At 39.3% G+C, this 27,804-nt stretch overlaps 1 protein-coding gene across 2 annotated transcripts in view; it reads right to left on the bottom strand.

Moving 5' to 3' along the window:
• Positions 1-106: 106 nt before the first annotated feature.
• The window catches only part of SLC35F1 (solute carrier family 35 member F1), a 233,670-nt gene continuing 205,972 nt past the window's right edge, over positions 107-27,804 (bottom strand). For both annotated transcript variants that reach the window (XM_069010912.1, XM_069010913.1), the window contains exons 6-8: positions 26,803-26,855; positions 22,121-22,275; positions 107-4,149 (exon numbers count right to left, since the gene is read on the bottom strand). In XM_069010912.1, the coding sequence (XP_068867013.1) occupies positions 3,925-4,149; positions 22,121-22,275; positions 26,803-26,855 (433 nt within the window). In that variant the 3' untranslated portion in view covers positions 107-3,924. The remainder of the gene's footprint in view (positions 4,150-22,120; positions 22,276-26,802; positions 26,856-27,804) is intronic.

Consider the following 27,804-nt stretch of genomic DNA (forward strand, 5'->3'; position numbering starts at 1 on the left):
TATTCCCTGCATTCAAGATTTACACTTCTGAAAAATCATTTTAGGCTAAGACAGCAGAAGGGAAACAGTCAAGAAACAAATAACCCCGCTTTCATAAAGCATTTATTTTTTTTATTTGAAAACATTATACAGGCATTACATTGCCACAGCCAGTCCATATAGGTGCATGCAAATATCAAAATGGAGAAAGGTTTATTCAGCTTCTCAATGCAGGATTTGGGGTTGGGATTTTGTTTGCCTGGTTTTGGTTTTGGTTCATACTTCCATCTGCGGTGTCAAGATTAGTGTGCTTTATTATGGCATTTAACAATAAAATCCTACCCATGGGGTAAAATTTATATTTGTAGCTAGCTTAGGAATACTAAATGGATTAAAAAAAAAAAAAAGGAAAGAAAACGATACTACACGCTTGTCAAAATGTTAATAGCACAAGTTAGCAATCTCTACACTATACATTGAAACTTCTTCTTATGACACAGTGGTGCAAAATTTTCAATTGCTTGGTCTATCGTTGTGTGTTTCAAAACTTTATAGCTGGAACAAAGACAAGTCTGTCTCCCAGTGAAGGTTTTCATCCGGTAGCAGAAAATGACATCAGTCTTGCTAAGGGCTGCCCAGGGCCAGCAGTACGAGAGAGTTTCGGTTTGTTCAGGCAAGGAGCTATGCAGAGCTAGAGACGTCCTACGCAACACGGAGAGTAGCTGCCGTTAGATAGCTGAGCCTTTGCTGGTGCGCACTGAGGGCTCCGACTGCAGAACACAAGCAGGTAGAAGGAGTGTTTTCCTTCACTAGACCTCAGTTTTTCAGTCAACACAGTCATTTGTAAAGCTATACTACTGTTTTCCTTCGAGGTCCATCCAGGACTAGCATACTGGGGCTAATCCGAGCATCCACCTTGTTTATCGGGAAACACAGCCAGTGAAGCAGCCCCTGTTTGCACATCAAACTCCTCCTGCACGAGTAGCACAGGGGATGGTGGCTGGTTGCAGAGTGCACACTGAAACATTCATAACTTATTCCTGTACAGCAGAGCCTGTTAGAATAGCCTGGTAAAATCGCTCCAGGTGGTACCTCTCAGCCACCCGTGGATCGCAACCCCTTGTAAGGAGAAACTCCCAGCCCCATGACCTGGCTGGGAGCTGCCTCCTGCCCAGCTGTTTTACAGAAGACTCTAACAAACATCAACAAGTTAGTGTCAGAAAAATGAGGAGGGGGAGGCCGAAGGACTACAAACATTTGGCTTAAAAATAAATACTAATAAGAAATTAATCAAAACAGTTATGCAAAAGGAAGGAACTGTAAACATGAAATAGACACGCACACAATCCTCAAGGTTCTCAGACCAACATGGGAACTAATGTTCAGAGAAAGGTATTTAATTGGTACAAAAGGTAGCAAAAAAGACTGAGATGTCAGGTGCCCAGCAGTGTGCCTCTGGGTACCTGAGGGAGCCATGACTGTAGTTAGACCCCCTTCTCCTGGGGAATGTACAAAATCTACCTTAAGTCAAGGCTCTCACAGGGCTTGACTCAAGGATCTTACCCTGAAGTCTCAGGTAATCTTTCTTGTGTGTTTTTTATTTTTTTGATTTAGACTTTCCTTAATATCCCCAGGATACAGACTGTTTTTCTGCAGGAATCCAGTGGGGTTTTTTTTGTTTTGTGTTTTTTTAATCCTCAACAGTTTAAGGAAAAATAGTTTGGAAACATGAGTGCTAAAAGAGATTAAAAAAACAGAAGTCAGGGGAAAAAATATCATACATTTGTTAGTTTAGTACCAAGGCATCTTAACCAAAGCTTTTGGGCCAGTTTTGGGCATGATTTGGCAATACTGCAGACCCTTCCCTCAGGTGCAGCAGGATCGTGGCAGACAGCCTAAACACAGTGGGAAAGAAATCACCTCTTCTCCACAGTGAGAATAAGATACAGCATAGTTCTGCTGTTCAAGAGCATTTTGGAATCTGCCACTTCATGTATATTACACATACACACAATTCTCTCAGTCTGCTTCGGGGAAGTTCCTTCTGTATTAAAGCAGAACAGGACTATAAAAAATGAATATTATCGCAGCAGAAATTCATCCTGCTTGGTTGAACTGTGTGACCTTTCTAATCTCCAGTGTATAGATTGATCTTTTTCTTCTTTTTAAAATAGAAATAGGTAAGCTGTATTTTTCAAACATGAAGGCCTACATTTTTGCTTGAAACAGTCTTTTTCAGCAGAATAACATTCAAATCAAATTCATCTTCTGTGCCCACAAGCAAAATATTCATCAGCCATGCTGTAAACTCCATTTTCAAATACAGTGAATGTATACACACTTTTACAGCACTATTATGTACTTCTTAAATTCCTTCTTTCTGAAGATCCTGAAGCATTTTAAAATAACTTGGTCCCATAGCACCCCTGTGAGGTAGGTAAAATGTCATTATTCCCGTATATACCGATTGGGAAACTCAGCCACACAGAAGGTAAGTCATGCCCAAGGATTCATGCAAAGATGTGGCAGATCAGTGAATAAAACCAAGTTCTCCTAGGTCCCTCACCTGTTGTTAGACACAGGAACACCTCTTCTTCCTTAATTTTAAATTAAAATAGATAAAGGATACTGAAATAAGGATTTCCTTGTATTGGGCTCTCAGAAGAGCAAACACACAGGCAAAGATGGATTTTTTCATGGTGGTGACTAAGATTTTCCCCCATTCTGATAAGGCTTGTGAGGCAGAAGTACAGTTGTATACAGAAGTGTGGAGCACACCCTCACTATTTTCACACATCCCCAGGAATGTAAGAAAACTGCTGAATTCTTCTGCTTCACAGTTAATGAAAAATAATTGGCTGCACCCTGCCAGTAAAATGAACACCGGCAGATGGTCCAGTCTTTCTGCTCGTGAATTCCTCACTTAATCTTCCTGATTTTTACAATTTGTGGGTTTTGGTGAAAAAACTGACACATTTCTCAATAGCTATTGTTAGAATAATGAACCACGGGAGACTAAGCAAACTGCAACAGCAGAAGGCGCCCTCGATGCACTGAGTATCTAAAATAAGTGCCCTGATCCACATGATATGTCATCTTTCCATGGAGAGGTACAATACTTAGGAAATTAGAAAATGCATTTTTCTTTCTACAGGTTAAAATTTAAAAAGTAAGAAATCTGTATTGAGTCACGACTACAGAGAAACTGACTCCCTGTCACCTGATGCAGAACCTCGGCCACTAGGAAATCTGCCATGGATCATAGAGAGGTCAATGCTTGAGTACTTCACTTCTGCAAATATAGAAAGGCTAAAATGCTCACCTTATACCTATTCCTAGAATAGAGACGGAAATTGTAAGTTGTCCCTTCTCTGCATTCATGGATCAGATTACCTAGAAAGGGCAACTAGACAGATAGCACAGATGAACTCATTGTATTTCCCTCACCAAATCCAAGGTGCTAGCAAAAATGTGTCAGGCTGTTGCTACCATGACTAACCCATCTGCTTTGTGCAAACAAACAAATTCTAGAGAGAAATTAACAGTGACTGCACAAAGTGTATTTGCTGTAAAAAGGTGTTTTTTCCACAACTGGTGTGGCTTAGGCATAATATCACCCTGTGTGTGTAAAACACCCTTCTGTGAATTTCTTTTTTGTAATTTCATCTTATACATTGAATACCATCCACAGGTAGTTTGACACTAACTGATTCATACACAGTAGTTTGTGTTGAAAACATGCCACTCATTTCGTAAACAAGGGACTGGCATCTCCTTGCAAGGAACACCCTGGAACAATTAATTTGTGTTTTTATGAGCTTTCCTTGTTTGCTACCTTGCAGCTCACCAGTGTAACTGCACCTGGTAAATACCTTTCTCTATGTACAATACAGAGATAATGGATATACGAGCTCCATTGTCAGTAGGTGATCAACAGCCGTGGGTTTAAGCAACTCTAACGTGGGGCTCCTCTTCTGTCTCCTGCCCCAGGCTGGTGTATGTCACCGAAGGCTCCATCTGGCCGGTGGCTGGCAGGTCTACAACAGGTCCAGAAGGGTTTCGAAACTGCTTGTACACCCGAGGATCCTGGGCTACGTAGGTGGATGTGGAGGAGTAGAGCATCAGCCCAACAAGGATAGTGAAGAATGACAACAAGTAAAGGCCTGAAAACTGAGCAGAAATAACAGTAGAGTCATTAGACACAGCGCCAATTACCCTGAGTTCATTAAGACCCACGGACAGGGGTAGTGACAGATCCTTGTTTTGGCATGCACTGCACAGAACAAACTCCCTATCATTTGGATGTTGAATTTTTATGGGAATGACTCTTTGAAAGTTGATTTACTCCCATCAATGTCCCTGTCCTCCATAACCAAGAGCTAATTGGTGCCTTCCCCTGGGCCAGGCATGTTAAGTATTGACCGCTGGGACTTGGGAAAGCTGAGTTTTGGTCACAGATCCAAAACTGATTTTTTTCCATGCTTTTTGATAAGCCAGCTACTCCTCCGAATCCATGTTTCTCCAGCTCCCGTGTGAGGTATCTTCATCTACAGTTGTCAGACAGGCAGCGGACAAATCTGAAGTTAGTTACAGCTAAACCACATGTTTGTGAAGCTAACATGCTATTGGAAATATAAAAATACAATTAATTAATAATTTCAATAACAGTTTAAAACATAAATATGTACATATATATACTTAAAGATATATTTTTTAAAAGGCACTTAAAAACTACCCCATCTGCAGCTTCTCTTGCTTGTGAACAGAAAGGAGGTGCTAGAAGATCCAGTGTGAGTTTGGACAGGATGAACTTCAGCTGTGAACCGTGCTCTGGGTCAACATCAAGAGGTTTGAAAGTACACAGGGAGGGCAGTTAACTGAAAGCTCAAGTACACATATTTTGGCACACAGCTTCACTAGATCAGAGGTCAGCCTGAATTTTTTGACATATACAGACTCATGTCTGAACTAAAAATACAACACAAAGAACATTTTTGGCAACCCGTTAGCCCTTGCAGATAAAGCTAAAGGCAAAGACAGGGTTTCAAAAGCACAGACCATTGGGTACTAGCTTTAGATACTGGGTTCTGGCTATTGGGGACACAAAAACGGCATTAAGCCCATATGACTTGTCTGCTGATCCTAGACTACAAGTTATTTCTTCATGCATGCTGTGTGTGGGAAACCATGAAGGACAAATTGCAAAGCCACCTTGTTGGTGATATAAATGATTTGTATTCAGTGGAACTTCCAGAAGTGCCTGTATTCTGCAGCTGTCAGGAGTCTGTACCTGAACACCATCAACTACCTGCAACCTGCTATTAGGTGCTCTGTGAGGTACTTCACAATTTTATGTAAAGGCATCTGCGAGTCTGTTTGTTAATCCTGACTGACTCTGCCTTGATGGATGCTCCATTTGTTTCCTCTGGATCACTTTAGCACAGCACAAAATGGACAGAATGGACTATATTATATTGGAAGTTTTTGAGCAGTTCTTCTTTTTATGCTTAAAGAAATTATCATTGTGGAGAAAACAAATTTTACTTAAGCTAAATTTCTAGTGATGTTAATTTGTTACTATTTCATAAACCTACAAAACCTGCATCCAACTTCCTGCCTGAGGAAGCATGTGGCCTTTTTACAGAATCCTCAGTATCTCTGAAAACTTTGGACATATAACCCATGGTGGTACATCTGTGTGTTTCCCACATCCAGTATGCATGTTTAACAGGGAAAATACCATAATGAGGGAAGTTTTTAAAGCATGTCAGAAAGATTAGAGGGTAGGAAGAGTTTTTCTTTTCATCAGCTTTTAATTGTTTTTTCCATGTATGTCACCAGGTCCTCATGCGTTGCCTGGCAGCACAATTTGATGAAACCACCCAGCTGTGCCACCAGTCACAGAGACAGTGACAAGCCTCACCCTGCATCTGATGAAGGATTTCTTCCATGTGACACTGCTCTGATAGGACTGCTTAAGCTTAGATTTCCCCCACGTGGCAATCAAACACAAGTTAATAATTTCAAAGCAACTTCTGGTTGATTTTTCTCCCTCCATTTTCTGTACAATTTTGTTCTTAGCACTTTCTTCCCCACTTTCACTTTGCATTTGACCTTGAGTATCACTTGGCAGCAGTGAAGTTGACTACGTTCAAGCAAATCTCAGGAGCCAAATGCATCTAGTTTCCCATCCCTGGTTTCCCACTGTCCCTCATTCCCACCTTATGCTTGAATTTCTCACCCTAGCCAGCCAATTGGCTTGGCCCACTGCATAGCCAGAGTGCCAGTCAGATTTGTGATTGCCTTGTGTCCTGCTGTGAGGAATCTGTGGGGCTTCCAGCAGCTAAATGTGCTCTTTTTTTGTTCTAGGAGCTGCCCAGACAAAATAAATTCATTTTTGCTTTAGTTCATGGCTCCAGCTCTACCATTTCCCCCTCCTCCTGGCCATACCTCTCATTCCTCTCTCAGGGGCTTCCTGCCAGTGGGCTTTTTAACTGATAATATTCTTTCCATGGTAGTGTCCTCCCTAGTGGCAGCTCTCCAGCCTGGGAGAAAGGGTTTAGGCATAGCTTGGGGAAATCTAAGCAAAGGTCTGTGAATCATTTGTCTTTGGTATCTGTGCACAGCTAATGCAAAGAGACCTGGACTATGACAATTCCTTCCTTTTTACCTTCCTTAGAACCAAGGTTCAGGCTGAATTTGTTTGTGCAGCAGCTCTCTGCAACACTGAAGTAGAAGGGTAGTTAGTGAGGTTAACACAGAAATACATACTGAAGCACGTGACAAATCCCTGGTTTTTGTCAATACCCTGTCAGACTGACCCAAACCCCTTTGAAATAAATGGGTATTTGCCTCCTATTAGAACAGCAGTGAATCCAGCAGTGCGACGGGAAGATGCGGACTTAGTTCCCCAAAAAGAAAATTTGTTGTTCACTGTACTATGTTACTCAGACTCCAGCTGAAATCCACAATTTATGGAAGATTTCCAGGCACACTCTACTGCTATGTAGGTCTTGGAGGTTTTTTTTATCTTGAGCTGCAAACCTCATCTACTGAGATTTGCTATTAATAGACAGGAAAAAGAAACACATTCAAAACCAGCAGAAAGAGCTATTCCTAAGGAATGAAGTGAGGGAAGATCACTTTTCATTGCTACTCTGCGGAACTGCAGTTCCAAACTGTAGGTTCTTCGGAAGTGTGTAATTCCTCTATCTGCCTAAAAAGCTACTTGAGAATGATACTGTGCTCATTTTACTGAATGATCTCTTTTTACAGATACATATTTCCTCTAAGAAAAAATATTTTTAAAATATCCAGATTTGTATGCCTCTCCAAATCCTTCTTCCCTCCATGCTAAGCAGGATAACTGTAAGTTGTTCAAAGAGTGACATGGTCAGAAACTGGTTAGCTCAGATTAGTGAATGAGTGTCACAGACCTTCAACAGACTGAAAATCAACTCATGTTTCTATACCATTAAACAGTTTTACTATGGATTTTGTATCTACATGTGTAGGTATCTATGTAAATAAACTTGCTTATCCATGAAGCTTATGGAGAGACCAGATGACTTTGTGGTGGGGTCAATGATCTAACACTCTTGAGTCCTTAGGTTTGATTTTCACGTTGTGAATTTCTTTTGCGAACCCCAATGATTTTAGATGATCCTCAGTTTCTTACCCATTTAAAAGAGATAATAACACTTGGCTACTGAATAAATATGAGTTTACAGAATAAAAATGGGGAACAGGGATACCACCCTCTGAGGAGAAGGCAGAGATCTCCTTTGCAGGGAAAGTGCCTTACTTACAACAACATTTCAGATTTCATCACTGACATGAAAAGCATCTGCCAAAGCTTTTTTGAGCAGTCAAATAAAATAGTTAAATCAGCCCTACAGATATCACCATGTCTGCTCTGCTCTGACATCTGGGTGTCTATAAATGCTTCCCCAATCAATACTGTTCAATATGGATCATACAATGATTCACAAATGTTAAAAAATTAAGAAAACACAAAAAAATGTCTTCTCTAGACATCATTTAGTACCCGTGGTGAAAATAGCCTACATTAAATTACCATTAACTTTCAGCATGTAAAAGGCTCATCTTTGGTGCCTGTCAATTTGAAGATAAACACAAAAAGCAAAACCTAGACAAATGCAACAATATAACATGCTTAGCAAGATTTGCTCAGTCTACCAAAACAAGCACTGATTCTGGTGAGTGGACATTTCTGGTATTTATCTGAGCTGTTCATTAGGAACCCAGTATTTGAATGGATCCACTCAGTCAGGCTCAGCAGATGAGCTTATGGAAGCTGGTGGCTTGGCTGCAGGAACAGGGGCCTCACTCCTCACTCCAATATGTGCAACTGCAGAACCCCACCGGGAAAACCACTGCAGCAGCAAGGTCCAGCTGCTCACAGCAAATATAAGGTGAAATCACTCTTTCTGTTATGCATGCACAAAATCTTTGACATTAAATAAGAACTCAAACACAGCTGCAGTGCTACATAGAAGTGTAGATGAAGTTTACAAAACAAAATTTAGCATATATATATAGTATTTTTGTTGCAAGTGAATCAAAATTACGAGTAAGTCAAGCATCACAAGGTTTCTAAAATAAAGAAGATGAGTATAAGGGCACCTGAAAATTTAGGATTTTTAAAAATCCAGAATGAACTATTAAACCTTTCAAAATTTACTCCCTACTAGTTTTTATCCTCTACTTTTTATTGTCTGCCCATGTGAAACCTGTCTTTCACATATCCTTAGATCACTATGGGTAAAACACTTCTACTATTTCCTCTTGAGACTCTTATGCTTTAAAGTAATCTGCTTGGAAAGGTGGGAGGAAAGGAAGCTTCTTGATGGGGAAACAAGAGTGCATCTGATTTCATTGTCTTGAACAATGATTAGACAGTAACAGAATAAGAAAGAAATAGAAAGAAAGACTGTTTAGAGGGTAGTAGATTCACACCCGGTTCTAGAGAGAGTGAGCCATTCTTCAGTACACAGGCCATGAATTTAGAAGGGAAAGCCCAAAAAAGGCATGGAAGGACCACATCTAAGGGAAGGCTGTGCTGACTGACTGACTCCTGCTGAGGGAATCAGCAGACAAGTAGTTCTGACTGTTACAGATGTCCCTGTCCATGTTACCACTGACACCAGGGCAAAAAAGTATCCTAAGTGACAAAATGAGACAGATGTGAATCTGCAGAAAAGCCCACACAGACAAAAGAATTCAACAATTTGCTAATTTGGGGTTTTCGCTCAGCCATTATGATAATTATCATGAACATTATTATAACAGCTATGAAAATGCAAATTCTGTTTTACTCAGTCCATTGAACTGGAAATAGTTGCAGGAGAAGACTATTTGAGCTGCAGCACTCCAGCATTCCATTTGTATTTCAAAACAGCAGCCACAGACTGAATCTCTTGGTAGGTAGTACGAACCCTAGCCCCTAGCCTATGGCAACCCAACTGTGCTTTTTAAGTCTTTCAAAAGGTTTTTTTGTTAAAGTACTAACTGAAAATTTATAATTGCCATGTTTCACATATTCAGTGATAAAGTATGAAATGGAATAACTACCTTTTTCTCTACCTCATCAGGCAGTTCTCCACATTTTGGCATAAATGGATAAAGAAATCAGGACCATTAGCTCGAGTTTTAAATCTCAGAGAAAAGTGACCTCCTCAGAATCACACTGATGAAGAGGGGGAAAAATGTACATATCAGGTGGAATTCATCTAGTTCCATATTTCTCCTGATACCATCCAGAAAACTCTCCAGAGAGGCAGTTCCCACCACCTTCTTCCTTCCCATCAGTGGGTCTGTGCAGTACAGTGAACTCTGCTTTCCAGACTAATTCAGTTTGTAGCATATGCTGCACAGCCCATCAAAGCTAAGGCCAATAGGTGTTCTTTCACCAACTTATGGCTTTTTCCTCTGGGTAATTTCACACATGAATACCTGAGCAGACTGAATGAAGGGAGTTGAAACCAAATTTCTCTCATTATCTTTTATATAGCAAACAGACATTTCCACTCTGTTTGATAAATTGATCGAGAGGCTGAGCTTCTTTCCACAATTTTCTATTTTTGTCTCCAATATAGCAAATGAAGCTCACCGTGACCAAGTGCAGAAGTTGCACTGTGGGATGCACACACTCTCCAGCCAGCATCAGTACCAGAAGGCTGAGGGCTCTGAGAGCTAGGAGTTCACACAGTGCTTTCACTTGCATGGCTGGATGCTACAGCCATATTACTTTATTAATAGTAGCAGGAGCCAGCATCACTGTGCTCTTTGATGACTGCCTTGGATCACACCCACGAAGATGTGACTGACTCTGTCTTAGATCAGCACTGTGACTTAAACTACTGCTGACTATTTTTGTCCCAGCCTACAAGGAAGATATCTCTTTAGGATTCAGGGCTTGATCTGCTCATCAACAGAAACTGAAGCATCCCCCAATAGTGAAACACCGTACTTTGTTACACCAAATGGCATCACACACCAGAAGGGCTGCTGTGAGTTTTCCAGACTGCATTGAAACAGATAAAACAAATTCACCTGAATCTTTATGTGTCCTGCCAGATCTCTCAGTTTTTAAGAGATCTCCAAAGGGACCCAAACCACTGAGATATGGTTTAGTGTGCATTCCCTGCTCACCAACTTCAGAAGCTGGAATACTTGAGCAGAAGTGTTGGTTCTCTTGCTGAGAAGGACACCAAGGTGTGCTGAATAGCTTCAGTAATGATGATAAATTCTGGGCAGCAAGTCTGTCCACTACCATAGGATTGAATTATCTTCCCACTTTAAAGACCTCCAGCTATTTCTTAGGCAAACCATGAGGATAAAGTCTTAAATGATGACTCCTATCTTGCCCTCTGAACACAGCTGGGATGAAACATGAAGTGTGTAGCCTGAGCAACAGTGAAAAACCTGACACTGCCCTCCTTGCCATTTGGTGAAAACAAAGAAGTCAAAGGAAGTTTTTCCTGTCATTTCATGCATGGCAGAAAGGCCATACTTCTCAATTCCTGATGCTTGCTTGCACCCTCAATATGACCTAACTCAGATGAAATGCTGTCCATTACTATGGCTTATGCTGAATTGCAAATGTTGCATAGAAACCCTGATGAGAAGATGACACATTTTCTGTATTTGCAAGCTGATTCTGCTCTACTGCTTGCTTGTTTTACTCCATGTAAGACATACTGATCAATGCTTTCTGTCATACAGCAGCACCCTCTCTTCCAGTTCTTGCATGATATTTACTGGTGGGCACAGTTCAATTGGTAAAACAGTAGTCAGTGGGAAATTCCTAAGCTTTCTTACCTTTTAGATGCTGAGGTTATCTACAAGGGAGAAAAATGAGGTGAGTTTACTGGAAAACTGTCACCACAAATTCTGTTAAAATTTGGGAAACTTAATAGATTTCCTGGAATTCATTGGTGGAATGAAACAAACTTATGGAGAAAACTGATAGCATTGGGAAAAATCTCTGAGCTTGACATAGGCAGCTGTAAGGCAAATACTGATTTTGCACAAAGCTGCACAATTTCATGCTTCTCAAATGTTATAATTAGAAAAAATTAATGATAGCCTGTCCTTTCTAAATACATGCCTGCTAGGGCAAAATGTTTGTGGGAAATGGCTTATCTTCCTTTCCTTTGTGCTGGGAGAGATGGGAGTGCTGCTTTCTCTTCTGTTTCCCTTTGTTGCCTCTGCCATAAGATGTAGAGAAAAAACGAGCCTGTGTTCAGTACCCCTGTGGTACCAGCAGTCTGTCTAATTAAAAAGTGCAAGGTAGAATGAGTCCTGCAATCTGTTTTAGTCTCATCTGTGTAGAAAAGAGATTTTTATGTGAAGTTAAAACACTTTTATTACATTGCTCTAATTTCCTGTGAGCATCCTTACTGTGGCGTAAGGGGGCTTCATTTCTTGTTATTTTATATCAATTACTTGGCAAGAAATTGGTAAAGGACATATCCTTTAGGATGTTCTTAATAGAAAAAGGAGGAGCACAAGAGAAAAGCTTATAAAATCAATTTCCCCTCCCCACTTTTACCTTTCAATATTCTTTGTTGGTTTGCCCTACCAGCTGCCAGCTGACATGTGTCTTTTTGGGTTTGTGTGCAAGTATTTAATATATTAGCAGCTGTCTGCTGTAATTGATTCGCTATTACTGTACATGAGGCTAATTGTGCTCAGTGTGTTCAGAACCAAGGTTACAATAACTGATTCATCTTGGATTCTTTTTCACATTTTTCTGCTGAATCTAACAATATATTCCTGTAGAAATTCCCTCCCAGATGGTGTCCTTTTCTCCTGGCAATACAAATGGGGAGCACTCCTACCCTGAGAAACAAGGACTATGCAGCTGCAGTTATCACCATGAGTGACCATGCCAGCTGTCTGGAGGGAGTGTGACATGGCTGTTTCACGTCAGGGTTCTCTGTAGTGTGACACATTTGCTGCTGGCAACGAGAGGCCAAACTTCAGGAGCTCCAAGAGCTCTCAGTTGAGTCGACTCCCAAGGCAGGCACATGAGGGAATCAGAATGGAGAGCGTGTCCTAAACTGTCGAATCCACCCCCCCATTATTGCTTACAATCAGATCGCATATTCCGTCTGGCAAATCCTTGTGCAAGCATTATTAGGGCTTTTTTTCACTTCCCACTAACCTATCTGAAATTGTTCTGGAACCTCCCTGCTATGATACCCAAAAAATCCCCCTAATTTCTACACATTCTCCGTTTCCGCCCATATGTTCTTGTATCATTAGATCAAATAATTCTCATTTTCTCCCTGTGAATTTACAGATTAATTCATATATGTTAAGGTTCCATAGTCCCTTCCAACCTGTCAAAGCTATGTTACATACAATAAAGGTTTTTTGGGGATCTGCATATTCAGTACATTGTTAGCAGACACATGGTTGCTCTGTCAAGGCTTTGCAGCAGATAAGAGAAACAACCCTGTTTGGTGCTCTTGAGCTGACAGAAAAAAAATCTATAGCTACAGCTAGCAAAGTGCTGTACCCGAGATGGTAAGTTGTCCTGTCCTATGGCATTAGCACTTCTCCATCAATACCAGAAATACCTAGACAGAATCATTTGGAAACAGCTTTGTCACAACCGTGCTCAAATTCTTCCCATCTGTTGCCACAGACACTGCCTCGCACTCTGTGCTTCACAGCATTTCTCACTGTCAGCCAGTTCTAGTTGCCTGATTATTCTAATTCGTCTTCCTACTGAGGGTGCCAAATCTATTACTACAGTCACTACACAAGACTGGTCTTCAGACCAACTCTTTGGGACCTCCATCAGTGAGTTCCTTCAAGCAAGCTATTTCTCTCTCAGTGCATTGCCTTGTCCTTTATACTCATTAGCCAGTTTCTCACCTGGCTTCCAATCTTTACACCACTAATCCTGTTCTTTATCTTAACTGATAATTTTCTGTGCTGCACTGTTCAATAGATCTACCATTTGACTTCTCTCTACAAAAATCTGTTAAATTATCAGACAGACATCAGATTTAGAATGGATTATCTGTCTTTTGTGAACCAGATTGCATTTCATCCAATTTTCCATCTATCTCCATGCCCCTAATTATGTCTACTTCCGATTTTATTGTCAACTCCATATCAAATGATTCCAACTGCCTATATTCATAAGCTTTGAAGCATTCAGATTATTGTGTTCTGTTTCCACTTCTGACGTAGTAATTTCCATTTTTATTAAAGATGGTGCATTGCCTTCGCACTTAACTCTCATCCTTACTGAATATGACAGAAGGTCCCAATTTTATTTTGGTGCCAAGAAAAAGGTTGTTTAGTTTTGGCCTCCACTGTCCTTGCATAGCAACACTATTTCTTCTCTTAATATACAAGAAGAACTTTTCACTGCTTTTTTCTTCATTGCCAAGCTTGGTTTATCTTGTACAGTAATTAGACTTCACTCCTTTTCTTTTTTACCTGCACAGTATTAGTTTTCTTTTGTGCTTCCTTGTTTTCTGTTTATTTCTAACAATCTTTTATACAGATGGTTTGTCCAGTTGCATCTGGAGCTCTCCCCTACAAATTGTCCTCTTGTCCTTAAGATATAAAATTCAGATCACTTTAAGTCAAAGCTATTAAAATCTCCTTCAGACCCATTATGAGCCTTCTTAGCCTTCTACCTTGCTAAACTTAACCCATGTAGGTGGTGGGAATAATTCCAGTAGTTTAGTCCAGCTAATGAAATTGCTTGTCAGCAGCGCTGATTGTCAAGCACCTATCCCATATCATGGGTTTGAAAGCTTCCAGTTTAGTGGGAAGGGGGAGTTTAGATAAAAAGAAGATATTTTTTGTAGATGTTCTAGAAACTAATGAAATACTCCACTGCTTAGATTGAAAACACGTAGAAGTGACATTTCCTAACTGATGGTTTTTTTTGCATGTCGATCCATTCCTCCATTTTGGTAGGAAGTAGAAGCTGATATGGATGCTTTAACCCTGTGTGTCTGTAGCATTCACTGATTTGGCTGGTAGGAGGCACAACTGGAATAAGCACTTCAATCCAGTCATACACCAAAACAGATTTTATGTATGTTCCTTCCCAGCAGCTCATAGAACATGGCATAATTTGTAAGCCAGACATAATTCTTTGCACACTTCCACCTTCTTTTCTGATTACTTATTGAAATAAAGATGAACTAAATTCCGTAACAAATCTCCAATTTTTTAATGAAATTATTGTATTTAACCCTTAGCATTTTCTTTCAAAGATGATTCTGTCTACATCTCTGAGGAACTTCTAGTCTTTATTTCCATATGCAAAGGTGAAAATAGCATCCAATTCAAAGAATCATAATATGAAAATCTTGTAGATTTTCAGTAACTGAAACTTGTTTTAGCTTTTGAATGCAACTGCTGCCTTGCTAATTCATGACTTTTTTTTTTTTTGGCTGTCTCCTCTGGGTTGCAAATTATTACTGAGATATATAACTCAACACATTCATTGTACTCCCTTGTCTTCACATGTATGCTTGTCTTGGGAAATGCTGGGGTTCTTATTTATGCTGATCTTTTCCCTAGCAAGTAATTATGAAACTTAGCCCCTTGGTCTTTGTTTTCATATTCATTGAACATCATTTAGAAAAAGTATGTTGTCAGTAAGATCCGTATCTTTAGACAGGATGATTTTATTATGTTTTTTCTGCCTGCACTTTTTCTTGTGATAAAGAAAAAGGTACTTATTTCCTACAATATTTTTTGCTCTCTGCAGTTTGCAATCCATTTTATGGTTCTTTGATATTATGCATTTTTTATGCTGTGATCCCCGATATTTCCTTTTTCAGTCCATATTCACCATCACCTTTAAAATCAATATGGTTTTGTTGAAGATTTATTATCCAAGAGTTAATTCCAATAACAGGAAGATTTCCCCTAATATGTTGAAACTCTCATACTGTGTAGGAATTAAAAGCTATTTATTTCCTTCAGATTGTAACAATTATACTTCACAATGTACTCTTGTGGTATATTTAAGAGATCTCTGAACAACTTTTTACTTATATTGGAACACAAAACTAATTCAAACAAGGCAATGTGAGATGGCTGTTACTTGTTTCCAAGGGCTCAAAGCCCATTGTTACAACACCTGGCTTTTTGTACACCTTCCAGTTAAAAATATCAAATGAATAACTCCAAATGAAAATGACTGACATGTGGAGGCTACATGCTAAACATAAGGATACCACTGCATATTCCAGTACCATGCTGTTGCCTCCCCTTGGCTGTTCTAGCCTTCACATGTCTGAAGTGTTGCTGAGCTTGAGTGCAGAGGTGGGAAGAGAAGGGACTTCTGGGATCACCTCTTCTGACTTGGACAGCAGTGACTTCAAATTACATGCAAACTGAAACAGCATCCTGAACTACCCCTCCTCCCCACCTACACACCATTTCCCTAATAATTTCTTCACTAGTCCCATAAATTTTACATTTTAACACTTGAGGTATGCAGGAAGATGTGACACTGAGACTGAAAGATGTGATTCAAAAGTTACCCACAACAAAAGGGGGGTGGTGGTGGTGTTTCTTCCTTTGGAGTATTCTGAGATCAAGATGAGCTTACTCAGCATTTCTGTTTTGATAATTAGGCCTTTCCAACAAAAATGCATTTTCCTAGAAAACTTCAAATCAGTTCTGTTGTGTGCAGTCTTCTAACATGAGACCAAAGGAAAAAAATTGCAAGCTAAAAGCACTGAAAACAAGCTAGAAAACTTGACATCTATGATGAGCTAGTGTCTGAAAAAATATATTTGAAATTGAAGCTTTTATCATAACTCCTGCAATACGAATGCCACGTCATTTACACCCTTCCTGATGGCTTCCAAAGAGTGAGTATCCACGTTTCACTATTCATGCTTTGCAACTAATGAATCTATTGCAAGATAGCACTGTGAAAGGAAGACATCCTTTTAGAAATGAAGCATTTTGAAAAACCTGCCATATCTGTGCTGTGTTGTTAAAAATTTATCAGGCTGTGCAACATCTTGGTGGGAGGCATTTAGTTTTCCAGCTTCTACTCTTTTCTGTCATTTTACTTCATAGCTTTTTTATTGTATGCCATCCTGCACCACCACAAAAACGATGAGTGGATGGGGCCCTTTCTGTCACAGTAATTCAAGTGTGATCTAAGACACACCTAACTCCTTTCCACCTCAAGGCAGCTTTTAAAATACAGACACCTAACTATTTTCTAATTGACAATAATTTGGAGGAGGAACTTCAAATAGCTAACTAATGAAATAAATAAATTTAAAGAAATGTGAAAAAGAAGATTTTGAGATGCTGCTTCGATGAAAGGCATGTAGACAGTACAGCTTCATGGGAGCAGACTTGTTGAGAGGGAGTCCCACTGTAAGAAATTTAGTACTTTGGAAAAGGAAAGGAAACATGAATTTAGGTTTTTGCACATTACCAAAGACATAAAGAATTAACCAGTAATATCCTCATTATTATCAAAGGCTTAGAAGTATTCACAAGGATAAAAGCCCTGTGCAATTAAATTCCATTCAAACAGAAAATTTATGGGTCAAGCAGCTTGCATACCCAATTTCATCAGGAAAGTACCTTAAAGTATATGACTGAGGAAGTAATAGTGTAAAAAAGCCAGTATTTTAGCCTGCACTGCCTGTTCCACTAGAAATAATGATGCACCACTGACAGCACCACTGACAACACCGCTGTCAAAGTTTAAAATAGGTAGGTGTTAGTTCCCTAACAAGTACAAGCAAAGAATAGGATCTTACTGACTTCAGCTTATGCTTTCAGGGAAGTTTAAAAAAAAAGGTGAGAACATAAACTGAAGTATTTTCTTAGTTAGATCAGAGGTTTGGGAAAAATCTCTCAGATGTTTATGGATGTCTGCGAAATAAAAATCAAAGTAATAAACAAACAATCCTCCCCCAAACCAAACCAACTTTATTTAACTCCTGCAATCAAACCACAGACTTTGTACCCATCCTGCTTCAACAAAATTCAGGACTGCCTGAAGCATATAGAGTCACAATAAGGTTTCATCTGTATAGTCATGAAACTGAATTTTTTTGAAGATTATTCCTTGAGTGGCAGGCTTTCCTAATTTAGGAAAATGAACTGAAGTGCACCAAAGACAGCAGGAAATCTCACACTGGCTTCAGCATATATTTCTAGAAAGGGTCACATTTTCACTACAGTGAAGACTATGTAAATTCCAAATTCACGGGCATTGCTTAGGATCCGTGCTGGCAAAAAAGAACCTGGAACCCCCTTCCCCCAGACTGCACCCTCTCTTCTCCATTTGGTTAAACCCCAGTCTCCTGCATGGCTTATTTCTTGATGTAATGGGAAGGCTGTTATCTGCTCCCTTCCATTGGAGGGATGCTGTTAGAATTAGCATTGAAAAGTAATTTTTAGAAACATTAGTGAGTATCAGCAAATGAGGTTTCACCTAGCATAATTTCACATTTCTGGTTCTGAAAGGTTTTGAGTATCATGTTTATCTGTGCATCCAAGTCCTTTGCACAGATACTCTCTGAGATTCTAAATCAAGATGCATGGCTTCCCTGATTTATTATGATATACATGCATTTTCTTCATTAGGGAATTGTTACTATATCCAGAAACTCTGGTTTTTTATATCTGCATCTTGGATAAAGTAATGAATGAATTTGCCAATGCATAATATAATTGATTGTGCTTGGCTTGCTAGGTAATGATATAATATAGTGTGACTCAACCTGCTGGTCCAGGACACAATCAGTATTCATGCCCTAGCTGCTGGAAAATATAAAATAAACTGCTTAGATTATTTAGGGAGAACCCAATTTGCTTAGAATGAGTACAGACCACACAGAGCTTGCAAAGGAAAAGTAATAAGTCTAAAGTTCACATAACAAAAAAACTAAGGCTGAGACTGAAATGTGGAAAAGAATGAATGCCCCCATGTTTACACAAAAGTTCTAACCCTGTGCACCCAGAGAGGCAGCCCTGAATTTTTTAGCACCACTGGTGTCCACGTATCCATAACAAAGAATGGCCAAGGACAGTCCTGTTACTTGTGCTAAAGAAGAAGGTAAAATGAGAGCAGACAGCTAGGAAAGTTTTGAACATAAAAACTGTATAATACACGTCAATATGGTGAGAATTAAAAAAGTATTGAAGATATGGTGTTGTATACTTAAATGTTATGGCAGTGGTGGATATTGAGCTACCAAAGAGGACAGACACATTTCTCCATCTGCTAGAATATTTGGAATCAATTATTGATTACAGAAGAACTAGAAAGACAGCTTTTATTTGGGGGATGCAAGAAATTTTAAGAATGATGCATTACAATCTAGTAATCTATCTCCAATTGAAAGCTATATATTATTACATTTTAATGCAATAAAATCTTGAACAATTAACATCTTGAATTACATGTATATCTCCAGAGTTGTGTCAGGTTAACAAGCTGAATTTCTGGCTTCCATGGGCCTGGGAAGTGTTCAATGTGCTAGGAAGATGCCTGCATGTGGGGTAAGACTAGAGATGCAGCAGTTTATCAACTCACTCATGTCCTGTATGTAATTATGTTGCAAGGCTGTATTATACAAAAATGAAATGCTAATGAATCAAAATACTTCAAAGGCAATCTTCTCTTTAGTTTGGTTTCAAAAGCTCTAAAGCCCAGTTAAAGTTGTTTCCTGCATTGTCCATGGATTTTCATAGATTTACTGCTATGGGTGCAATAAACCTGTCTGGTGATAAAAGTAGCAGCACAGGGAAAAATCATAACTGTTTCTTGAAAGCCTCATAAAATGATATTCTGCAAGGGACACTAAACCACTCAGTTGATCCTACTTCAGCATAAACCCATTTGCTTCCCAGTGAAGTGGGGCTGTGCCCATTGGCCAGTGCAGCAAAAAGCAGAAGAAGCTGCACGAGATGTACAGCTGGGCTAGGAATGAAACAGCTCTTTAAAAGCTAGGAAGCAAGCAAGTGTACACAGTCCTAGGAGGGGAATTAATTCAGATCACTTAATGCTAACATATTAGACTTCATTATTGAGTGCAAGTTACACATTTCACAGTTCTGCTTCCTCAGATAAAATGCTACCTGATAGCAAGCCAGAAAGGAAAGGAGGAGGTCATCTAAGGATAAAAACATGGTAAGTAAAGAGGAAACCAAATAACTAAGTGGACTTTTAAATCTAGATCTTCGCACATAGCCTCTCTCTTCAAATTTTGTCTGCAATGTAAGTTTGAAGGGTGTGAAAGGAGACACTGACAGCTTGAGAAGTTGATGCTACATTTCAGGTAAAGGTCCTTTCACAAAGCCCTGATAAAGATCTTCTCTTTATCAACATTTCAGCTGGGAAAAACAAAGGAGAGACACGTGAGTTGTATGGATTGCAGGATGAGTACAAATCACAAAGGAAATGATGAAAAATGTCAATTCAGGCTTGCTATCTATGGGGTAACTGGCTTTCTAGAGAAGCAGAGACAAAAGCATTGCACCAGGTGCTGGAGGGACCAGGACCTCAAGCTGAAGGGGCTGTCTCAAGGAGGATGAAATCCAACCAGATGAGGTGCAGAGAAGGGCTTGCTCTGATCAGTGAAGTAGGGACTGAGACAAAATATGATTCCTCTCTACTGATGTACCAATGGAATAAATGCCATGGAGACAAGCATTCTTCCTGTTCATGGATACTCTTGGTAGGAAGATGAATGGACCAAAACCAGGCACAAGTAAATTTATGCTGGAAATAAGGAGGTTTGTAACTATTGGAGAAGTAATGTTCTGAAAGTCTGCCAAGGACAGCAGTGGGGGCAAAAAACCTAAATAGGTTTAAGTAACAGTCTGATAAGAGTTTATGAGAGTGACAGCATGATATATACATTAACCATAGGAGAATGAGATTTTCGGTTTTCTAACAAGAAGAGCAAGGGGCAGAGGGGACCATCAGTTACTTCAGATGTGGAACTCAACCAGTTTATCAGGACACATGCTGAGATGGATGCTTTCAACCAAAAAACATTTCAGTTCTGAGCCTTCTACTCTGGAGCACTTTTTCCATACAGGTCTTAAAGGGAGACCAAGATGCCACTATGGATGAGAGCTGACATGCACTTACTGCAGAAAGATGGGCGTCAGTAAAGCTGAAAATTCTGCCTTCCTGGCTCTGCTAATGTATCCATCAACTAGACACAGGGAAGAAATCAAACTTTTTATGTGCCTTTTGCCATTCAAGTGCCTGAACTTTAAAGCTTGCAAAATTGCCTTTTTTGTTATGTTTGAGCAATGCTAAGCACAGAGCTGTCCAACCTCTGCTGCCTTTTGAGTCTCTCCCTCTATCAGAGTTTGATTTTGCTAGTACCACTGTTTTCAGAATCACATTTGCCTTTTACATTGTAATTTAGTAATTTTTCTTAGAAACAGTGGACTAACACCACTAAATATATTTGTCTATGGATACCAAATAATATTGCTAGCAACAGATAACAGTTTTCAGCTTATACCTAATGTCAAACACTTTGGGTTTGAAGCATGAGGCAGAAAGAAGGAGAAACAATATCACCATGAGACAGAGCTGCAAAGCAGCAGACAATCCCCACATTTTGTTTTCAGTCAAATTTTTGTTTCTATTCTTGCTTCTCTTCTGCCTTCAAAATTCTCAAAGCCAAAAAACCAAAATAAAAGACAATAGTGACAAACAATTTTGTGTTGGACTCTGAAGCTTTGAATTTTCACTGTCTCATTCAGATTCATTCAGGTACTAGTACTATCACAAAATCTGATTTGAGTTGATTAGACACTCAGAATTTTAAGCCTTCTTTTGCCTAACACTTCTAACACAATTTTAGCTATCAAGTAACCTCCCTCCTATGAATAAATGATGATACAAAGCAATTGCTTCCAGCACCACAATGTTATTTTCACAGGATGGACACTGTGGGGGGGTACTTGTGAATAATGAAGTGCCATTCCTTGTAACTGGAGGTCAAATGTGGTTCTGTACATGGTGTTTTAAGTATTAGAGGACCTGGGAGATCAAAGTTTGACTTCAACACAAATATGCTGCATATTTTGGCATTTACAATAAGAGGCAAGCCACTGGTATGGCCAACAGAAAGGTGTAATATATGGACAATTTAGTTATAAATTCAGAATCAGTATGAATGAAACAACCTTATTCCGAGGCAAAAAAAATCTATGGGAATTTTGGGAGAGTCCTTCCCTTCATGCTGCCACCTTAGGTCTGTTCACAGCAGTTGAAAGCTACCTTTGATAAGTAAGATGAAATTATTGATGCAGTGGCTGATGCCTTGATAAGTAAGATGAAAATAATGATGCAGTGCAGCCACTGCATCATCAGCCACTGAATCATAGCAGGTACTCAGATCTTAAAACTTATAACAAAAAGACCAAATGAGCTCTCTTTAAAAACTCAGAATTGTAAAATAAAATTGGTTTTAGTGTAGGAAGCCTGAAGTAAAAAAATCAACTTGCACTTTTACTGTTTAGATCTAGCAAAGCTTGGAGGCTTCTTTTGTTTCCTTGTTCTGCATTGATGTTTCTTCAGGCATACTGCTATTCCCCAAATACATCTCTCATTTCCACATACCTTGTAGTGGAAGAGGAATAATCCACAGAAGAGGCTGTACAGGTCAGCTGTGAGTAGGGAGAGGTTGACTGCAGTAGCACTGGTTTTCTTTATGACCACTGGCATAAAGCTGTAGAGGCCAAACATACAGGCACTAAAGCCGACGTACAGCAAACCTGCAGAAAAGAAACAAGAAGCAAAGTGACCTTCCACAGCCTGCAGAAATTACTTTGTGAGGAGGGTTGTGTTTTAGGAGAAGAAAGAATAATGCTTTGTCAAAGAAACATTCCAATTAATAATATACACATATACAGAGAGTGGAAACCAACAGTGGAAATGATGTCCTTTGGGATCTCCATAACAGCAGAGTTGTTTCAAATTGATGTCTTATACTTCCAGTGACTACTTCATGTCCAACACGAATTTGGACATAATCATGCATTTGGACATATCAAATCTAGTCTCTTAAGGAGCTGAATGTCACCAACATCAAGTGAGTTCATTTGAGTTGCATGGAGCACACAGTATTTTCTGCAAATGGACTCAAAAAATGAATGCAAAATTATTTGCAGAGGCGTTAATGAGCAAATGGATGAATGCATGAGGACAGCACTCAAGTGTCAGAGGTCCTAGTCCTACTTTGCCACCAAAACTGACAAATCACTTCATAGTTTTGAACCTCTGTTCCTCTACTCCTTTTTGTCTGCCTTCCTTAATAAAGCTTTTGTGAGCTGAAACTCTTTCCTGTCACATGTTTACAGATTGCCTCACACAAATTAGATTGTTAGACACTAATATAATAAAAATACATTACAGTAAAAATCTAAATTAATTTAAAAACCTAAATAACTTACCGGGAAAGAATTCATTGCTTGAGTTATTACTTGATAAATCCCAAGGCAAATTAATCAATATGAAGTTAAAAAACCAGCAAACATTTTACTCATCTGCTCTCATGCAAATGATATTTCTTAGGCTGCCGTATGCTACAGAATTCCCAGTTGGTATGTGCATGAGCCTAAATTTAGACTGATGCCAGCCCTTCAGAACATGTTGTTATTGACTAAAAGTTGTAGAAAATCGGATTGCCAAAGTCCTGAAAGGGACTAGAAAGGATAAAAAAAAAAAAAAGCCATATAATGGCCATGTATCAGCATATGGGTCCATCTAGTTAAAAATTCTTTAGAAAAGCTATCTAAAGGACAAAATCAGCTGTGACAGATAGAATCCTTTAGAAGCGTATGAACTGAAGTGTACATTCAACTGAAACAAATGCAGCAGACACAAACTATCAGTGTCCATACATGTTATGGCATGATAAGGAATTTGAGTTTATATTCAGAATATGGACCATCACGGTAAAAAAGTGATTTTACCTATAGGTAGCAAATTCATAAGGCATGCATTTTAAACTGGTAACAGAATTAAGTTCTGGGCAGTGCTTGAAAGGTGCTTTAGTCAAACTCTGCAACTCTTCTGTAGCAGGCAAATGATTGCACCACATGGGGTGTAGTTTTGGTCAATGGGAAATTGTTTGCATACAGGAGCATTAAGCCAGCTTTTCTTTCAGGCTTAAGAAGAACAGGTCAGGCACTAAAGCCATTCTGGATCAGAAGTCAGCATTGTCAAAGTACACTCTGCAAATCACCAGCTGGTCCACCAAGCCTCCTGTTGTCTGGATTTAACACAGCTTTGCTGGTTTATGTACTCAACTTATGGTATAATTTTATGGTACTGCCTCGGTGTTCACATCATTTGACAGACAACTACATGGACTTCACAGGCTGCTTTTCCAAAGGGCATTTCAGTTCCAGTGGAAAATTGCTTAAACTGTAGCTGTCTTAGCAGAGGTGAATATAAAGTGGCATTTAATTTACAGCTTAAAAATACATGTAAAATCCACCAGCTGGGTGGCATTTAGTGGTGATAATAAAAACTGAAATTAACATCATATGATTTTCAGATATTGCTTCTTAGAGGGCCGGTTCTGAGACTAAAAATATGTTTTAAGCCAGCAGCTTGAAGCCTCAGCCTCCTCAGGGTACCCATGCAGTGCAAATAGCAGCCTTGGGAATTGCCACTAGTGCTGCAGTCCCAGCAGACTCCAGAACCTCTCTGGGCAATTTGTTCTGCTGCCTGCCTGTCCTCAGTGTGAAGAAGATTTTCCTTTTATCCAGTCTCAATCTGTCATTTGAGCTTCTGCCTGTTGTCTCTCATCCTCCTGTGAAGACCTCAGCTCTGTCCTTTTGATAACTTCCTTGTAGGTAACTTCTTTTCCACAGGCTGAACGAGCCCCAGTCCCTCAGTATTTCTCCATTTCTCTTTAGACTTGCTGTCTTCACACAAATGGGCAGGATCTGTCCCTAGGGACCATTCTAAAATAGCCTAAATAAAGTACCACTAAGACCAACCTGACTTGAGAACTGCTGGTCTTGTTCCTGAGCATGCTGGTTGAATGTCGCATGGTGCAATGATGCACAAATGTTGCATTTGTGCTTTTACTCCAAAAGCAAATGTTTAATTGGCACGAAATGGAATCAGTTATGATCTTTCATACTATCTTGGAACCAAGACCATTCAGAAATATTCAAACCCCCAGCAACAAAGGGAACTTCCTTGGAGCTTCAAACGGGCTTTTCTGTTAAATAAAACTGATGTGAATTTATTTTTTACTATTTCATCTATTGCTATAAAACACATCATGGTCTCATATGAAATCACTCAGTCAAAAATATTTAATCATCCTCCTTTCAGTCTGGTTGTCAGCAAGAATTAATACTTAAAACCTCAAGGATTCAAACAGAGCTACATTGATTCACACTAAGTGTGAAGATGATGATATGTATCAGGGCAATTTCCAAAATTAACACCAGGAGGGCCACAGCCTGTTTTAAACATGATAGACATAACAGATTGGCTTTAGATCTTTATATTTAAAAACCATTTGCATCAGTTAAAAGGTAGCTCATCCAATCTTAAAAGCACAATTATGGCAGATGGCAATGGGCCACCTTGAGTTATTTATTAGGTTGCCTGCTATGACTTTATCACCACAATTTGGATGGCTGATGATTTAACTCTGCTGGACTGCAGGTTTGAGTCTGTCGCAGTGGATAACTACTCTGGACAAGGCTGTGAACTCCCTGACACAGATTTGTCAATCCCTTCTTGACAATCTTGTATCACTGCCAATGCAATGAAAAGTACACCAGGTGCACTGAAAGACACGGGGAAAGTACAGAACTGTCACCATTTAATCTATGTTCAACTACACCACATTTCCAATTATTGCTATAAGAAAACAAGTACATCTCTATGATGCTTTTGCTAAGATGATCTCAGCCTTGTGAAGCATAAGGACTCTTCAGAATTAGTAATCAACTTTCAATGACATTTTAGCGGCATTACAGATGAAGTAAGACCTTACTTTAATAGCACATTTCACTGATACTGAGTTAGAACAGAACTCTCACAGAAGTATATACGACACTTACATGGATAGTAGATTAATTCACTACGACCACTGCTAGTTCCATCAGTACCAGATTAATTATGTCCCTAAGCTCCTTCTCATGAAATATAAACAAACACGGATGCAATTATGCTAATTATCTCAGATTAAAGAAGGCCAATACACTTATAGTACACAGTTGAGAGTGTTTCTCCATGGATACTTTAAATTGATTTGTCACTTAGTTTTTCAGCTCAACCATCAAATTTCCAAGATTTCTAGCTGCAATGTTTTGTGAAAAATGTGCTGTATTTATCAAGGTTTAGGACGATGAAAGGAAATTGCGAATTAAGTTTAAAGAAACCAGCTGTATTCCATAATTTGTATCCCCTCCCCTCAGGGATTGCCCACATAATCAGTTGGTTTTGCACACTTCTGAGTTTCATTTTGATGTTCAGTCTGAAACTAGGTAAAGACCGATTGTCAATGGACTGCCAAAGCTTGAATCCTCTGCAATCAATCAGATCTATGCTACTAGTATTCTTTTATTTCTTCTATTGTCATAAATAGCGAAAGAGTGATTACAGGGACTCCCCATAATATCGATTTGCTTTTAAAACAAATAATTCATTGGATGAATTAGAAGGGAGACATAAACTCAGCTTCCAAACCGAAACAGGAAAATGCAATCCCTGCTTGGCAGAACACCATAACAGCTTCACTGGGCACGATGCTCCCAAAGCTTGTCTAAAGGACACATCTGCTATATTCTACCAGGACTATTTGGAAAGCAATTAAACACTTCCATACAGAAATGCTCCCCCTGGAAGTGAGTTTATGAGGCTATAATATGCACTGCAAGTACTTTTTTAGGTTTTTTTGTTAGGTTCCATTTTCTTTCTTTGGCTTTTGTTGAAAAGGTTTGGCTCTTAATGACTACCTCATTTATTGTCCCATGTTGCACTGAATCTTAGAATTGGAACCCCATTATTGTTTTACTTCATGGCTGTCTGAATGATTACCTTACAGCATTCGTAAGCTTAACCTAATGGTGCAAGGAGGGCATAACACGGTGATGGAGGACAGACCATTTAAGAACAGTTATGAGGCATGTGGCTCAACCCTTGGCAGTAAACAGTAAAAAAGTCACAAACATTGGCTCCCCGGAAATTCTGTGGCCGCCTCCCCAAACACCGGTTGTCTCCATGCCTCCTTCAGCAACTATCTTCAAAGAGGTAAAGTGTGTTCTTACCTATTTGCCAATCCCAGGGGACTTTCAACAGCTCTTTGTGTTCCATGATTGCACTAGAAGAGAAGAGAAGGCAGAATTTGATGGAGGAGAACAGAAGTAAAATTACTTCCACTCATTCAATTCAAATGCTGGACAAAACAACATAAATAACTTTATAACAAAAAATCCCTGTAGGAACCAAATGCAATCAGTTTGCTAACCCACTCTGGCATTATCCCTGTGCCTGTGTATTTGAAAGATCTTCAGGGCAGTAATCAGATGTGATAGCATACAATTTGCCCTGGTTTATTTCCAGCTTTATATATACACCTGCTCTACATGACCATTCCCCTAAATGCTCAATCCCCTTGTACTCTTCTGACTTAATATTCTGAAAGCTTTTGAATGTTAATTATTAATAATGTATCTATCTGAGTTATTCACACTTCAGAGTAGCTCTGCAGTGTAAAATAAATAGATATCACAGACTGGCTTTGAGAAGCATACTGTGATTTGTTACACACTGAGAGAAACCAAATAGTCCCAGCAGTGAAAGTCAGGATAATAAACAAAGGATGGGCAAACCTGCAAAAGTCCACTTTCAGTATCTTGTAAATCTTGCATTGTACATTAATATCAAAATCACAGATCCATAAAATTCTAAGGTGGCAACAAGTCAGCTCTACCCAATCCAGGCAAACAGACCCTTGGAGATAAGGTATCTCCCAAGCTCGGTCTTCACTCAGGTAACTGCTTTCTCTATCTGTGTGATTTCCAGATAAATCCTGCTGTGCAGAACTCTGCAGGCTGGTCTGAGCCCTATTTTAAACAAGTATAAAACATGGAATTATACAGATTGAAAAACAAATTACCTAGTACAAAAGGTGGCATGTGGAAGACCAAGTCTAATAATAAAACTACAGGAGCTCAGCACCTTCCAGATTAATCTAGTCTAAAGAGTTGCATGCTGGAAATTCTAATTTGCTTGCTGCTGATGTGTGGCAAATCGAATACTGTGTACAG

Source organism: Aphelocoma coerulescens, chromosome 3 (assembly GCF_041296385.1).
Source record: "Aphelocoma coerulescens isolate FSJ_1873_10779 chromosome 3, UR_Acoe_1.0, whole genome shotgun sequence".
Classification (NCBI taxonomy): domain Eukaryota; kingdom Metazoa; phylum Chordata; class Aves; order Passeriformes; family Corvidae; genus Aphelocoma; species Aphelocoma coerulescens.